Here is a 17,177-nt window from a genome sequence, read left to right on the forward strand (position 1 = left end):
ACATTGATCAGGCCACTTACAAGGACAGTCCTGGTACTGCCCCCTGGTGTTTAACTCTCTTGTATCAGGGATTTCCATGTTGCCTCATGTTCCTGTATGGCTGACCTGTCTGTGCCCATCAAACTAATTGCTGCTTGTTATAATTTATGCAAACTGTGCTCATAAAGTCACATTTAAGTGACTCACCTATGAGACTTCAATAAATGCAATGGCCAAACATTGTGAGGTAGAATTTTAAATTTTATGATGTAAAACTGAAAAAAACAAGATAAAAATTTGACATTCCGAGTTTTAATGAGCAGGACTTCACCTGCTGTATCAGTCAGTATCTGTATTGTGTATGTTTCATAAACACGCCCTTCTGTTGTACAGCGCTCCAGCATATGTTGGCGCTTAATAAACACTGCAAAAAAATGAAGGCTTCAAAGCGTAGCCGTCCATATAAAGACGTCACTATCTCAATCATATCGCGTTTTCTTCCAGGTTCCTTCCCGGCTTCCATACAGTCCGTGACGTCTCCCCACGCTGTCCTGTGATTGGCTGATTTCAATAGTCCCGGGCTACTTGTATTGAGAGAGCAGCGCCAGCTGTAGTAGAAGAGATTGCGATAGAGGCGCATTGAGAAGCGGCGGGAGTGGGAGGCTTTAGATCAATATACCGGCATACAAGAGGGAAGGGGTCTAAGGCCGAGCTGCAGACGGTAATCCATAGTCTTTTATTTACACCACTAGGGAGGGCAGGGGACGTGCTACCGCGCACTCTCCTACAGGCGCCAGTCCTTCCCGCTTTCTTCTTTCCTCCTGGTCGGTATCCGCACTATGTCTGACCATCTGCTGCGGGATGAGCATCAAGAAAATGTTCAGCCCCGAAAGCTTCTCGTCCCTGTGGGGGGTCGCACCGTTCTGGGGGTCCTACAGGAAAACCACCGGGGGCCAAAGGCGCTGAAAGTGAGCAAGCCGGCCCTCCAGCAGACTCAGGTGCGTGTATGGAGCCCATGACTAGCGGCCACAATGGCTAATATAACAGAGCAGCGGGGACGTGTCATTTAACTAAGCTGCTTGTCCGCTAGATCCGGTCCCGCCATTTCCACAGAGAATGGTCCCCAGTATCTTCGTCACTTGCATGTCCCCTGTTATCCTGAGCTTCTTCTACAACTGACTGTACCACACGAGCTCCGTGCATAGGATGGAGGAGGCCATACCGACTTAGGCCGCCATTTCCGTGACCTGGAGGTCGGCGTCTGACCCGTGTGTCCAGCAGATAATATTCAGGCCTAGGACTGCTGTTACTATACTTGCACTGTACTCTCCTATTTACCTTTGGGCCTTGTTACAAAATGTCAGCCATTCCTTGGCACATTGACCCCTCATGCCCCTAATCAAGTTACAAGCCCTAATTTGACTCATGGTATTAGAAGTATCTACTGCCACAGAAATGTGTCACATGTTTATTGTCCATAAATCTGTCCATATGCTTCTTGTACTTATGGCCAGGTTCTTTCCTTAAATTCTATTTAATTTCAAGGTGTAGCTTGTTACTGTATCTTACTGTACCTGACTTTGTTTAGGCCTGAGTTGGTGTGCTATTAATGTGGGCTTGGTCTTGTGGTAACATGGGTGTGGTTTAAAGTGGGTGTGGTTTAAAACAGGGAGTGGCTAACACTTCCGTTATCGGCCCACCAACATGTAGATTGGAAATATTCCTGCCCTCGGTACCATAGAAGTTGGACAGCACGGATTTAGAGTAATAAATCAAAAAGTTATTCCTAGTCATTTTGCTGTCCAACATTGGCCGGTCAACAAACACCATCTGTCATTGTCATCATCACCTTGTACCATGCCTGGACTATGACAGAAACTATGCCCTGTCATTTTAAATACAGAGACCCAACACAGCCCACAAGCCTAATAAAAGTGTCAAAGCAATTTACAACAGCACTTGAGGTATTTGCTATAATAGGTACATTGGTAACTTAAACATGCCTTGAATAAGCCCCCTTTTATTCAAATGTAGAACATCCCAGCAGACCCAAAAACATATTCTACATGAGAGACGCAATAAATGTTAGCTTTGTTCAAGTGAACTGGATGTGGCAGCTCATAACATGCAAGCAGGTCCAATTCCAGGGTGTTAGAAGATTTGCACCATGCTGTAACTCAGGCCTAAACAAAGTCATGCAGGCAACGTACATCACACAGGCTCAAGATAAGTCAAGTACAGCAATAAGCTACACCTTGAAATTAAACAGGATTTAAAGAAAGGACCTGGGCAGACAAGTACAAGAAGCATATGGACAGATTTATGGACAATAAACATGTGACAAAATTCTGTTGCAGCAGATACTTGTAATACCATGTGCCAAATTAGGGCTTGTAACTTGATTAGTGGTATGAACAGTCCAATGTGCCAATGGCTACAAGCCAAGAAATGGCTGACATTTTCTAACAAGGCCCAAAAGTAAATAGGGCAGTGCAAGTATAGTAACAGCAGTCCTAGGCCTAAAAATGTATTATCTGCTGCTGGACACACGGGTCAGACGCCGACCTCCAGGTCACGGAAATGGCGTCCTAAGTAGGTATGGCCTCCTCCATCCTATGCACATAGCTCGTTTAGTACAGTCAGCCCTCCGACTAACCTACAACAGTGGGGAACATACACTTACAAACCCCAACACACCCTATAGGATGTTGGGAATTGTAGAAGAAGCTGGATAATGGGGGGCATGCAAGTGGCGAAGATACTGGGGACCATTCACTATGGAAATGGTGGGACCGAATCTACTGGACAAGGAGCTTAGTTAAATTGCACATCCCCGCTGCTCTGTTATATTGTCCATTGTGACCGCTAGTCATGGGCTCCGTGCACGCTTACTCACTTTCAGAGCCTTTAGTCCCTGGTGGTTTTCTTGTAGGACCTCCAATTGTGCGACCCTCCCCATAGGGACGAGTAGCTTTTGGGACTGAACATTTTCTTGATTCTCATCCCGCAGCAGATGGTCAGACATAGTGCGGATACCGATCAGGAGGGAAGAAGAAGAAAACGGAAGGACTGGCGCCCATAGGAGAGTGCACAGTTGCACGTCTCCTGCCCTCCCTAGGGGGTGTAAGTAAAAGAAGATGGGTTCCTGTCTGCCTGCTGCAGCTCAGCTTTAGATCCCTTCCCACTTTTATGCCGGTATATTAATCTAAAGCCTCCCACTCCTGCCGCTTCTCAATGCTACTGCTGCTTTCTGAAGTAGCCCACTACTATTGAAATCATCCAATCACAGGACATTGCTGTGAGGACTGTATGGAAGCCGGGAAGGAACCTGGAAGAAAACACGATATAATTGAGACAGTGACATCTTTATAAGGACGGCTACGTTTTCAAACCTTGAATTTTTTTTTTTTAAATTAAAACTTGGGATTTAAACTCATTTTATTGGTTTTTTTTTAGACAAAATTAGAATTTATACCTCGCAATGTTTGTCCATTGCATTTATTAAAGTCTCATAGGTGAGTCACTTAAATGTGACTTTATGAGCACAGTTTGCATAAATTATAACAAGCAGCAATTAGTTTGATGGGCACAGACAGGTCAGCCATACAGGAACATGAGGCAACATGGAAATCCCTGATACAAGAGAGTTAAACACCAGGGGGCAGTACCAGGACTGTCCTTGTAAGTGGCCTGCTCAATGTGTGATCTGTTTGTATCACTTCCCTGTTCTTCCACCCAACCACATTTTCTAAAAGTGTGAGCTCTACACACACAACTGCCCTCCAACGATGCCCTAGTAGCTCCCCATCTTTTCTGCTGATTCACTGCACATGCTGCTGTCACTTACTGAGCTTACGGACTGACTCATAATATACTGTATATACAGAATACAAATGTCACAGTTTTAGCCTAATTAGTAATTAATACAGATATTTACTACACAGCATCTTAGAAACTAGTAGGAAAAATCCCAACTCCAAAATTTAAATCTTATTAAATCTGCCCACTACTATCCTTATATCTCACCATATGAGGTACATCACTAAGCCCCGATTATATGCGTATATACGGATATATTTTTAAAAATTTTCACAATCTTTGAAGATGATCTGTCTGTATAAAAGCCTCTCTCTGTCTGGAAGATCTTAATTTATTCTGGAAGCACAAGAGAATGATCTACATCTGAAAGAACATAATTGTGCTAGTAACGTTTAGCACTTTCTGGACTATTTGTTATAATTGCATTCGGCAGCAGGATTTCTATGTACTTTCAAGTAGGTCTGGACTAGGAGTCAGAATAGGTCCTGGCATTTCAGGTACACAAGCCCAAACAACCCCCACCTGCCCACTAAATAGCAACTTTCTATGGAGTTTTACACCTGCTGAGTATTCCCGGATCCCATTAGGAGGAGGCACTGCCAAGAGAGGAACTTCCCAGTACCATTTCACTTTGCAAAGGGGACTCAGGACCTGAGTTGGTAAGACGGTACAAGCTTGGCACCAGGAGGGTCACCAAGTCAGTGTTGCAGATCACTGAATGCCTGTGAGTTAAATACACTAAAACCACTTTTAAGCGACATAGTAATAAAATATTTTTCTCTGAAATTAATTATGTGCTTTACTAAGTACAGTTGTCCTATGAAATGTCTCACACATAGTTACTTTAGCAGTCTTTTAAGGGGTGGTCTAATAAACATGAACTATGCAGTTTGTCTCTCATAAATAAGAATATAGAACATATAAATACACCTTTCCTATCTAATCTACACACTAGTAAGGTAACACTTTTCAGACTTTTTAAAACAGCTTAATCCAGCAGTAATATTAAAATAGTGACACAAGTTCTGTTACTGAACTACAACTCCCAGCATGCCATGACAGCCCTGACTGTGACAAAAAAAGCTATGCTAGAATAAATGAAAAGGTTGAGGCAGCACCCACTGATGGCATGCCCCCCCCCCCGTGTCACGGCCCTGTCCTTCCACATCACGGCCCACCCGCTGCCCAGTCTCCACCGGCAGAAAAGGTGGCAACACATAGACCTGCATTTAAAAAAATCTATTTTTTTTTTTAAAAATTTGAACTGGCACTTTTTTTGTGAGATATAGGATACATTTCAATAAATTAAAATAGTAGACTTAAACATTACCCTTCCTTGACCCATACAGTGGAACTAAGTTGCCATCCCCTGTTTGAGACAATTTAGTGGCTATAAGCTGTTAGTGTTCCTGATTTAATGTGTAATATGTCTTTAATGCTGAAATTGTCTGTGTTCCCTTTAAGCCTAGGGTATTTAAAGTGAGAAATGACATCACTTCCGGTCTTTAACTACTTGAGAAAGCTTTAGTGTGACGAAACGCATTGCAGTATCCAGTCGGGATCATTCCTTGGTGTGGACTTTCATTTGTTATGCTTTTAATCAAAATCACGAAAAAATTGTGTAAAGTTACAAGTTGTTGGTTCTTCATGATCCGCCAGTTTGTGAAATCGGTGAAGCAGCGGGAGATCGTGAAAAGAAATCGGAGGTTGCGTTCCGCTGTGGAGCGCACGAACTGAAACAAACAGTGTGCCATCTTGGATCATCGTGAAAAGGACATCTGCAGAGAAATTTGTGAAACAGGCTTAAGGCTGCCGAGAGTTCCAAACCGGCTGTGCCCTTGAGAAATTCCGGAACTGTGTATCTGGTGAGATTATTCCAACTTCTTTTTGGGGGGCCTGTGCAGCTGGCAAGGAGGAGGGAGTGTGGGACGCCCCAATATACCCCTTTGTATAATCTGCTCTCTAAATTCAGCCATCTACTGGCCAGCCTGTTTGCTATATCTAATTAAATACTCTGCACACTCCACTGCTTCAAAATCCCAGCTCCAACTTCTAGGAAATAACTTTTCTGTCTTGTTGTACTACAACTCACAACCATCTTGTTTTTAAATTGGAAGCATATACCAACACCAAAGAACAGTCAATTGATTTTTCTCCACAGGAAAAGTGATTGCCCACCTGGAGTGTATTTATTACTGATTTTAGAATTATTTATTCATAATTTATTCACTGTGTTTTCTGGCCGGCCAGTGTTTTTGTTATTATATAATAAATTGTACTTTTAATATATTGGTTTTGCAGTCCACCTTCTATTTATTTTCGAGATTTATAACATTAACAAATGTTCTTCACATCACTCTCACACATTCCAGTACAGTAACATTCACACCAATTACTCGGTGTACCCCTTTACAACCTCCTTTTGTGGGAAGAATTCCACCCTTTTTTGTTATTCTCCCTCTCAAGTGGGGAAGGTACAATAGGACTGCTTCAGAGCACACTGATTCTAAAAGAATTATTTAGTTGGGTCCCTCTTAAGGTTATGGAGTCTCAGGCCCTGCCCTTGCCCAGCAGACCTTGGAGGAGAGCCTCTCTTGATTTCAGTAATCTGGATGCACAGTTCCCAACTTTCATGGCAACACCAAACTGGGCCTTGTGGCTTCAATCCTAGACAAATACTGTAATCTCAAATACTGTTCCTCCTTCCCCCTAAATAGACCAACAGATCATGTATTTGGACCCTTCAGGTTTCTCAGTGTTACCATCTCTCTAGATTTTAGGTGAGAGCTTGATCCTAGGAAGCCTCTTCCAGACAGAATTATGACTGATCTCAGGGGATTTTACACAAACTTGTTTCTTGCGCCAAAGATGAAATCTTTGCAGTCGACCACAGGCACTTCAAAAAAAAAAAAAAAACATCAATGAGACATGGTTGCAGGGAGCATGTTCCAGTGTAGGAGGGCCATTGCTGTTTTTTCATGTTCGTGTCGGGGGTAATTGTAATTGTTTGTCATATGTGGTCCCTGTATTTTACCCACACATTTATAAAAATGTTTATAGTATTGAGCAGAACTTCCTTTTTTGCCAAAAATAGTGAGGTAGGGAACAGATACCAAAAAGCACAGGCAAACTGCTGCAAAAGTGTATTTATGGAGAAGCCTAATGCAAAGAATTTGACAATTTTTTTATGGTAAAAGAGATTTTACCCATTAGAAACATTCTCACTTACAACAACACCCCCAGTTACATTTAATGTAACAGGATTGCTACTGGAGATGATAAGAAACTATGTGACCAGTGACAGCAGAACAGACAATGCCAGAACTGCAAGCTGAGTCAGTATCATAATTATAAATTTAAGGGGGAAAAATAGTAAAAGGAAAATGGTATACACCAGGCATGTCCAAAGTCAGGCCCGGGGGCCAATTGCGGCCCGTTTTCAAATTTACACCAGCCCTCAGCCTCCGTCATGAAATTAATAATAATGTGGCCCGTCAGCACAGTGCAATTTATGGATTGCGTAGCCGTAGCAGTAATATTTGGGGACATTAGTGAAATGATCTGCCACTTGGTCTATACTGCTGCCTGTGTGCTGAAAGTGTTAGTAATAGACACATACTGGCACATAGTGATGCACCGCTCTCACATACTTCTTTAGGTCTGAAGGTGCAATAGACGTACTGACGTGCCAGAACAGTAAACTAAAGACGTATTCGAGATCGGTGCATCACTATGTGCCAGTACATGTCTATTGCCAACACCTTCAGCACACAGGCAGCAGTATCGACGATCATTTCACTATTCATGTGCCCAAACATTACTGCTACGGCTAAGCGATTCCTTGTTTAAATGAGGTGCAGAGAATAAGTCCAAACAGACTCCACTTCTCCACTTCCTAAATGCCGAGTACACGTCCATCTCCAGGAGTGAATGATCCTGATCGCAAGCTAGCTACCTCAGAAAGACAGGCTGAATGGTCTGCCCCCACACATTTTCACCTTACGAAATCTGGCCCTTGTTGCAAAAAGTTTGAACACCCCTGGTATACACTCTCCTCATAATATTTGCAGTATTCAAACAGAAAGTAAAAATGTTAAGGCCCTGTATTTAGTCAAATAATCAGTTATGACATTAATGATATAGAGGTTCTGTTGGAACCAGGCAAACTTTGCAGAATTTACCTACATGGGCAGGTCGATTTGAGGTGCTGAAATAACTAAATATCTCCTGAAAGTAGCTGGCAATTCAATATAGTTTTTTGTTTGGTTTTTACAGGTATGATCACTGATCTCTTCATTGACAAGTTCAAATTCAAGGGCACAAATGTGGAAACGAAGGTCCATCTCTTGCTGGAGATTTTGGACAACTATGAACTGAATGCACTTCTGGCTTTTTTTGAAACTGCACAGTGAGTCAGATACTGTACATGAGTCAGATACCCAGCTCAGAGTAATGTGAATCAAGGCAATCATCTATATAATAGAAGATTTTGGCCCTATTGCGGTTGTGCTGTATAGTTCAGCAACACCTAGGGAACCACATTTGATATCCCTGATGTATAATATTTATTTCACCAGTCTTTCTGTGGGGCCTCTGTTACATAGTTAAATTGGGTTGAAAAAAGACAAAGTCCATCAAGTTCAACCCCTCCAAATGAAAACCCAGTATCCATACATACACCCCTCCCTACTTTTACATAAATTCTATATACCCATACCTATACTAACTATAGAGCTTAGTATCACAATAGCCTTTGATATTATAATTCAAAAATAGGACTCTGGAGAACCAATTTGCTGATTCAGTGATTCATTTATTCAAAATGTGCACATTTTGAATAAATGAATCACTGAATCAGCAAATTGGTTCTCCAGAGTCCTATTTTTGAATTGTGAAAGTCTGCTGGTTTTGCGGTGCCTAAACTCTGAAGTTGACCCCTACATTATAACGAAAAGGATCTCATCATCCATAAGAATATGCCTTTGATATTATGTCTGTCCAAGAAATCATCCAAGCCATTCTTAAAGGCATTAACTGAATCAGCCATCACAACCTCACTGTCCTGACTGTGAAGAACCCCCTACGTTGCTTCAAATGAAAGTTCTTTTCTTCTAGTCTAAAGGGGTGGCCTCTGGTACAGTGATCCACTTTATGGGTAAAAAGGTCCCCTGCTATTTGTCTATAATGTCCTCTAATGTACTTGTAAAGTGTAATCATGTCCCCTCGCAAGCTCTTTTTTCCCAGAGAAAACAACCCCAACCTTGACAGTCTACACGCATAATTTAAGTCTTCTGTCCCTCTAACCAGTTTAGTTGCACTTAGTATCTGCACTCTCTCCAGCTCATTTATATCCCTCTTAAGGACTGGAGTCCAAAACTGCACTGCATACTCCAGATGAGGCCTCAGCAGGGACCTATAAAGAGGCATATTTATGTTTTCATCCCTTGAGTTAATGGCCTTTTTTATGCAAGACAGAACTTTATTTGCTTTAGTAGCCACAGAATGACACTGCCCAGAATTAGACAACGTGTTATCTACAGAAACCCCTAGATCCTTCACATTTAAGGAAACTCCCAACACACTGCCATTTAGTATATAACTTGCATTTATATTATTTTCGCCAAAGTGCATAACCTTGCATTTATGAACATTGAACCTCATTTTCCAGTTTGCTGCCCAGTTTTCCAACTTGGACAAACCACTCTGCAAAGTGGCAGCATCCTGCATGGAACCTATAGTTCTGCACAATTTAGTATCATCTGCAAAAATAGAAAGAGTACTTTCAATGCCCACCTCCAGGTCATTAATAAACAAGTTCCGACTCTTCCAACAGTTCGTAAGTGTTTGTGTCATGATTATATAGTAACATTCCAATAATTGTGTTTCCTACATTAGGAATTTGGCTATTGAGTTAATTAATAAAAGCACAGTAAGGCTATATAACCTACTGATTCCCCTGTCATTTATGTTGGGAATATTGATTTCAGGGTTACTCACAGTTCCAGTAACAGTAGTCAGACAGTCATGTGTGTTATATTGCTTTCTGGTTCTGGTTTGAAAGAATGCAGTATAGTTAGTTCTTTTCTGTAGTAAAATGATTGTTAGGGTGGAATGCCCGTTTAAAGGAATTGTTCAGTATAAAAATAAAAACTGGGTAAATCAGATCATTAAGCAGAAATTGAGGTTACAGCTGCCATAGAAGCTAATGCAGCACTGCTGGTTATTATTTAATTCTGAAGCAGAATACACTGATTTCTGTGCAACCATGTAATATGAATATGAAAAAAAACTTACATTGTAAATGTTATTGTATATATACAGTATGTTGTGAGTGGGTTCCTGAGCTAATGTAACTGATAGCAGCCTAGAGCATATGCTGCACAACTTGTAAAGAGTATCATTTAATAAATGTTTACAATGCACTGCTGAAAATTAGCACTGCTTCTAAATGCACTTACAAATCCACATCCTGTATGACTAATTAGCAATATATTTACTGTACGTGCAGATGTAAAAACTGCAACCCTGTCAGGTCCTGGAGAGTACGCAGGCACACTAGGGAGACAAATGTCAGTATTGTACAGTATATTCCTGTACTAGCAATGCCACATAGTGCTTTCTCAGAGTTGCGATACACTGCAACTCTAGATTGAGTAGGACTCAGCAAGTTGAGAATACTCTGTGAAGTTTTATATTTGGGCCCAAAAGCAGAGACATCAACCACCCACACTTCATGAAGTTATAATGATCCACTCCCGGCCTTTCAGAGAATACTGCTGGCATATACTGTAGTACTGATATACTGGGGCTCATTTATCAACACTGGGCAAATTTGCCCATGGGCAGTTACCCATAGCAACCCATCAGTGAATATCTTTTTAAAGCCAGCTGCAAGTAGAACAATGAATGCAGCAATTTGATTGGTTGCCATGGGTTACTGCCCATGGGCAAATTTGCCCAGTGTTTATAAATGACCCCCACTGACTCCTATTGAAGTACACTGAAAGTGCCTGAAACATCAAGTACAGTCGATTCTTGCCCTGAAAACACAGATTAGAACATTTTAATAATCCCCTTGTATTAGCACTGCAAGGTTTCCATAAGGGTTGTGGTACACCAGACGTTTTGTCCATTGGAGTTGAGCAGCAGACATGGGAATATTTGCAGACATGTAAAAAGCAGGCACACGGGTGTAATCCTCACAGGTTCAGGCTTAGTGACGGTGGGGTACATTTATCAAAGAGTGAAGTTCCGCCACTAGAGTGAAATTCCGCAGCTCTCAATTCATTTCAATGGGATTTTGAAAGGCGTGTTTATCAATGGGTGAAAGTGAAAGTTCACCCGCTGATAAATACGCCTATAAAAATCCCATAGAAATGAATGGAGAGTGGCGGAATTTCACTCTAGTGGCAGAACTTCACTATTGACTTCATTCTTTGATAAATATACCCCTATGAATCCTGTGACAGTGTATGACATGTCAGCAACACCTTAACACAAAGCTTAAGTATAATAAAATATCTTTGGCCAAAAATACACTTGGCACTGCAAAGATAGCATACTCATAGTCTCACAGTCACTGGTTGAATTAGCACATGTTCATACATGTGAGCAGTAACGCCACGTCAAGGCTTCAACCCTGTTACTGACCATTCACTCCGGGCGTAACATGCCTCAGGGGAAATCCAATGTGAATAATTTGCCATTGGCTCCCCTATAAGTGAGATGACATCTCACTCTATGTAACATTGAAATATTATCACTTATACATTATAACAGTTTTATAATATTATACTAACCACAGTAAAGCTTAAAACCGGAGGCTGAAAAGGCACATGTCTATGAAGATCACCCTTTGCTCATATCATTCTATTTAATGCTCTAGCTGATCCAGAGGAAGGAAAAAAAACCCCATCTGAAGCTGTTGCCAATTTGCCCCAGAGAGTGGGGGAAAAAAATCCTTCCTGATCTGGATCAGCAGTGTATTATAAAAATGGTGAACATTGCACAGACACATGCATGAAGGCAAAGCAGGTTGCAATATTAGCCCCTGTTGCCTTATTGTTACGCCCTTGTCCTTTCATATCTCACATTCTCTCACACATTCACACACCATGCGCTGCATATACTATTATACTATCCTATCCTATACTATTATATATACTATTATACCTCGTGATTAGAATTGTATATCAATACTTATCTTTACCTATCTATACATATCAATACATTTTTATACATATCTATATCTTACCCGTTCCCATTTTGAAATTGTTCAGTGGCAGCTGATGGGAGGGAACAATTGAGGAGAAAGTTAGTACTTTCCTACTTATTTCAGCCAAGCGGAACTGGAAAAAGAAAAGCCAGGAATGTTGTTTTCTTCCTCTGCACCAATGTTTATCTTAGGTGACTCCAAGAATGACAGCTTCTTTCCATATGGCATGAAGCGCTTCTTTGATGGCTGAAAAATAAAAAAAGCATTAAATACTGATATTACATCCAAGTGGTCATAAATAAATAGCACTGTTGATTTTGTACAGTACAATATTCTGGTAAGGCAATAAATAATGTAAAAAATCAAATAGGCAGAAGAGAAATATTGTGTGTACCAGTGAGCATTCATTCCTTTTTAGTGTTTGGCAAAACATACTTACTGCTTTTGGCTGGAAAGGGGGTGGTATTCTCTTCCTCTCCAGCTCCACCCAGTTGATCGATGAGTAGAATGGGTGGTGTCTCACGCTCCCATAAACACCGAGACGCTTCTGAGGATCCTTTTCCAGGAGCTAAGGTTAAAATATAATTATTTAATAATGCAAGAATTTGAGAACAAAATAGAAAACAAAAGGTTTAATCTTTTTGTCAGGAATTTGTGATAAAATATTACCAATCCTCTACCTCACTGCTCATACCAACCTTTCCTAGAAGATCCTTCAAATCTTCATTCAGGGAAGGAGGGATGTTCGGCTCATCATTGATGGTAGACTGAATGACTTTCTCATTGTTGCTACCATCATAAAATGGGCTAATACCAGTGGCCATTTCACATATGATTATGCCCAATGACCACCAGTCAACTGCCACATTGTAGCGCCTCTTCTGCAGGACCTGGGAAACAAAAAGAAAATACCAGAATTAATTCACTTAACAAATGAATTCTCCAGTGGTGGTGTAAATGGTGTAAAAATATGGAATTGTATTTCTTACCTCTGGTGCCATGTATCCAAGTGTCCCTGCTCGGCCAATGATGGTCCTGTCACCGAACATGTTCTTAACTGCCAGACCAAAGTCACATATTTTTATGTGACCCTCTTGATCCAGCATGATGTTTTCGGGCTTCAGATCTCTGTAATAGAGAATAAAGTATTTATACAGGTGTTAGAAATAATAACAATTTAAACATTAGAGAGACCAGAGCTATACTGACCGATGGACAATGCCGCTGCGGTGGAGGAATTCCAGACCACAAACAATCTCCGCTGAATGGAACCTAAAAAGAAAATAGTTTACATAATTCATATAATTGCCCATGTATTTATTGCACAATTACTCAATAGAATTATAATGCATTTTCTGTGCCAGTTCATTTCAACTAAAGCACAATCCCATCCAATACTTACAGTACTCTGCTCATCTCCAGATGTCCATATCTTGCCAGATGATCTTCAATGCTGCCCCCACGGATGAACTCCATAGTGATGAACGCATGCCGCTGATTACAATGATGATTAAAAAGGAAAATAAGAATTGGCACAAAAATGAAACAATTTAAACACCAATATTGCTCAAAATATTAACCTGTGTTTGAAATGCAGCGTAACCATGGCACAGGAATGGGCTTGCACTGGCGAGCTTAAGCACACTGGCCTCAGTCACGATGCTGCTGAACCGGCACCCAGGTTTTTTCTTTATGATCTTCATAGCCACATATTTCTTCCTCTCACCTAGTGTAGCCAACATAACCTGAAAAAGGCAGTGTGAAGAGAGTTCATATTAATGCATATTTATATAAATAATTGGTTGAAAAACGACAGCACTTTCTGAACTCGGTACTTTGTAATTGAATGCAAATTTAATACCCACACATATCCTACTTATGCCACAAATTGGGGCATTACTCACCTTGCCAAAACTTCCTTGACCAAGCTTAGAATAGAAGGTGAAGTTGTCAATACTCAGTGGATTACATCCTGTAGCATCAACTTCTTCTCCCTTGCTTCCAGCTATTGGAGAAAAAGATATCTATTATTAGGTCCTACATCTTAACAACTCTATCTGCAGTATAAATAGCAAATTTCTGGCCAATTATATTATATTTGTGCTGCATGAGGCTAATTGGGTTTGGTGTTTAAGACAACAAATCATGACAAATGAACACTGGGATAGGAGTGACGTGTGTGTGTCCAGGGTCATGTTGACTACCAATACCAGACTTTTCAAATATAATATATATATGGGCATATTTATCAAATAGTGTAGTCAGAGATCGGCACAGTCTGCTAGAGTGAAATTCCGTCACTCTCCTTTCATTTCTCTGGGATTTTTAAAACAGTATTTATCAATGGGTGAAAGTTCACCCTTTGATAAATATGCCTTTCAAAATGCCAAAGAAATGAAAGAAGAGTGTCAGAATTTCACTCTAGTGGACTGTGGAGATGTCTGATTTCACTATTTGATAAATATGCACCATAGTGTGAGGCATCAATATTTTAGCGAGTTTTATAGCCATATACAAATAACAGTAAACGATTAAGGGACAGTTGACAACCATGGGGGTATTTCTCTGATGAAAATCTCACAGCAATTCCTTTCCACCATCTTTTCTTACCTGCTTCTCCATCTTCCCTGTTGTTGATTTGCTTCCTCTGTGGCTCATCACTTCTGGGTCTCTCCGTGGATTTTTCTTTTGTCTTCTTAAAAAATAACAGAATTATAATAAAAACAGATTTAGTTTCAAAAGTAAAATTCTTTTTATTCAAGTAAATGGTGGCTATATGTTTTCCCTACCCTGCACTGTAGCTGTGTGAACTATAACTAATTAAATTTGCCTAGAGAATACTAACACTCCACTGATGTCTGGGATGAAAATAAACAAAAACTGAATTGCTCACCTCTGGGGCTGTGTATTCCAGTGCCCCTTTCTGAATGGTGTTGGTCGTGTCATCTTGGTCCAGCAGGATGTTTTGTGGTGCGATATACCTGTAACGGACAATAAGGCATTTATACAGGTGTTAGAAATAGATGGAGATGCTGGGTGAGGGAAATTAGGGAATATTATGGGTAAAATGAAGATATTGTGGTTCTAACTGTAAAGTTACTCAATAGTTTTAGAATCCTTTATTTCCCGTGCCAGTGCCTCTCCCTGTAATCTCCCCACTTACAGTTTTCTGGTTATCCTTAGACACCAAAATCGCACCAGCTGATCTCCAACAAACTCCATCATGAGGAAGGCATAATGCTGGTTACACATACAAATAAAAGAAAAAATAATTAGAAAATATAGCATACCCTGAATTAGATGTCTATATATATATATATATATATATATATATATATATATATATATATATATACAATGTTTAAAGTGATGGCACTCGCAGAATTTAAACAGTAAAAGACAAAATATATAAAAGAAAAAAAAAAGTTTATTCGTCCAACGTTTCGGTCACACACAGAAACCTTTGTCAAGGAAAGGCTGTACGTGCTGGCGGTTCAGGGCTCAGGCAGCCAAGAATGTACCCCATACGTTCTCCTGCAGCTGAGCCCTTCTCTCTGCATCGGCGGCTTTTGTCGGCCGTTGCAGAGAGTCAGGAAGAATGACAGCCCCCTGGGCAACGAGGCTGGAGGGCTGTCAAGTTGGATCTGCGAAGCGATTGTCACACATCCAACTTCAAAGTAGCAGATGCGCCATGTATGGCGCTTCTGCTACTTCCTTACCTCCTCTCCGTTGCACACCCGCCCACTCACTTCCTGCCTTGGACTCCTCCAGCGATCCTCCTGCTACAAAAATGGTAAGTGCATGTTTTTTTTTACACAATGCACTTTAAGTACATTTATGCACTTACACACACATTTTAGTAAAGATTGGCATTTTTTATTTTAGCACACTTGGTCCCTTTTGTACACTTATTTACACTTATTTACATGTATTTGCGTACTCAGACCACTTTTAGAAGTGCACAAACATGTATACACAAAAACTCACAAAACAAGTGTTTTTTTTTTTTTAACTTTTTCTTTGTACCATTATCTTTTGTTTGTTTTTGCCTAAAAACTTGTTATTTTGACAGTGTAACTATTGGATCATTTTCTCCACTAATTACGCTGTCGGATCAATTTTTTTGTTATTTTGTTGATTTACACTAGTTTTATTGCAATTTTAGCCCTGCATTATTGTTCCTTGTGTATTTTTAGTATAGTTTTGCTGTTTTATGCTTTGGTATAGAAAGATATATTTTACTTAGTTTGATCTGCCAGAATATATGCTTTCCAAAAATATATGGTTTTCTGGTGGTCTTTTTACAGTTTGAGGGCCTTACGGCACATAACGCACAGTTGGGGCTCTCTTTTCAGCAGCTTAGTTGGCTAGCGTGAAAATACATATGCACGTTTTTCATTTGGGGTCCATATACACCACATACTTTGGTAAATCTATGCATATTGGGCATCAAACTATTCAGTAGACCTCTGACGTCCATATTTAGGGTGATTTTTCTTTGTACGTAAAAAATTGTGTGCGATAAATGTGGCAAACTGCAACGTTTTTAGGCGATTTTCAGAAATGTAAAAAACCTCTATATTTAGAAAAGCTTTGCAGTTTGGTAGTTTGGTGTAGAAAGAAGTCTTTATCATTGTTAGATTCGTCAGAATATGTACTTTCCAAATATATATGGTTTTGTGTTTTTTTTTTGCTGTAAAGGAGGGTCTTGAGGCACATAATATGAAGTCAAGGGTCTATGTTCACAGAAGGCGAATCAGCAGCAGAGAAAACTCATATGCACTATTTTCATTTGGGATCCGCACATGCCAGCTGCCTTAGTATATCAATGCATATTGGGCATAAAAATGTTCAGTAGACCCTTGGCATCAATATTTATGGTATTATACAATTTTATGAAAGAAATTGGGTGACATAAATGTGGCCAATTCCAATATTTTAAGGTGATTTTCAGAAATGTAAAAACGGCTTTTATCGCCAAATTTAGGAAACGACTTGGTACTTTGGAGTAGAAAGACATGCATACCCAATTTGGATTTGCGGGAATGTGTACTTTCCGAAAATATATGGTTTTCTGATTTTGCTGTACCTGAAATGTGGAAATTTTGCAACTTGGTGCTTTGGAGTAGAAAGACATGCATACCCAATTTGGATTTGCGGGAAT

At 40.2% G+C, this 17,177-nt stretch overlaps 1 protein-coding gene and 1 long non-coding RNA gene across 2 annotated transcripts; one reads left to right on the forward strand and one right to left on the reverse strand.

Moving 5' to 3' along the window:
* The first annotated feature begins 472 nt into the window (after positions 1–472).
* On the forward strand, positions 473–6,750 carry LOC121399301. Its single transcript, XR_005964891.1, has 2 exons — positions 473–700; positions 2,990–6,750. It is a non-coding gene; the product is annotated as an uncharacterized LOC121399301 (long non-coding RNA).
* Positions 6,751–12,265: 5,515 nt separating this feature from the next.
* LOC121399300 (protein kinase C theta type-like) lies at positions 12,266–13,537 on the reverse strand. Its single transcript, XM_041579586.1, has 2 exons — positions 12,712–13,537; positions 12,266–12,581 (listed from the first exon to the last, which is right to left on the reverse strand). Exons 1-2 carry the CDS (start codon positions 12,835–12,837, stop codon positions 12,306–12,308), a joined length of 402 nt encoding a protein of 133 aa, XP_041435520.1. The 5' UTR covers positions 12,838–13,537; the 3' UTR covers positions 12,266–12,305.
* Positions 13,538–17,177: the final 3,640 nt, after the last annotated feature.

Source organism: Xenopus laevis, chromosome 1S (genome assembly GCF_017654675.1).
Source record: "Xenopus laevis strain J_2021 chromosome 1S, Xenopus_laevis_v10.1, whole genome shotgun sequence".
Taxonomy (NCBI): Eukaryota; Metazoa; Chordata; class Amphibia; order Anura; family Pipidae; genus Xenopus; species Xenopus laevis.

Coding starts and splice junctions, on each gene's coding strand:
- LOC121399300 (XM_041579586.1), bottom strand. CDS start 12,837: ATGGCCACTGGTATTAGCCCATTTTATGATGGTAGCAACAATGAGAAA. Junction 12,582..12,711: donor TGAAGGATCTTCTAGGAAAG/GTTGGTATGAGC, acceptor TTTTAACCTTAG/CTCCTGGAAAAGGATCCTCA.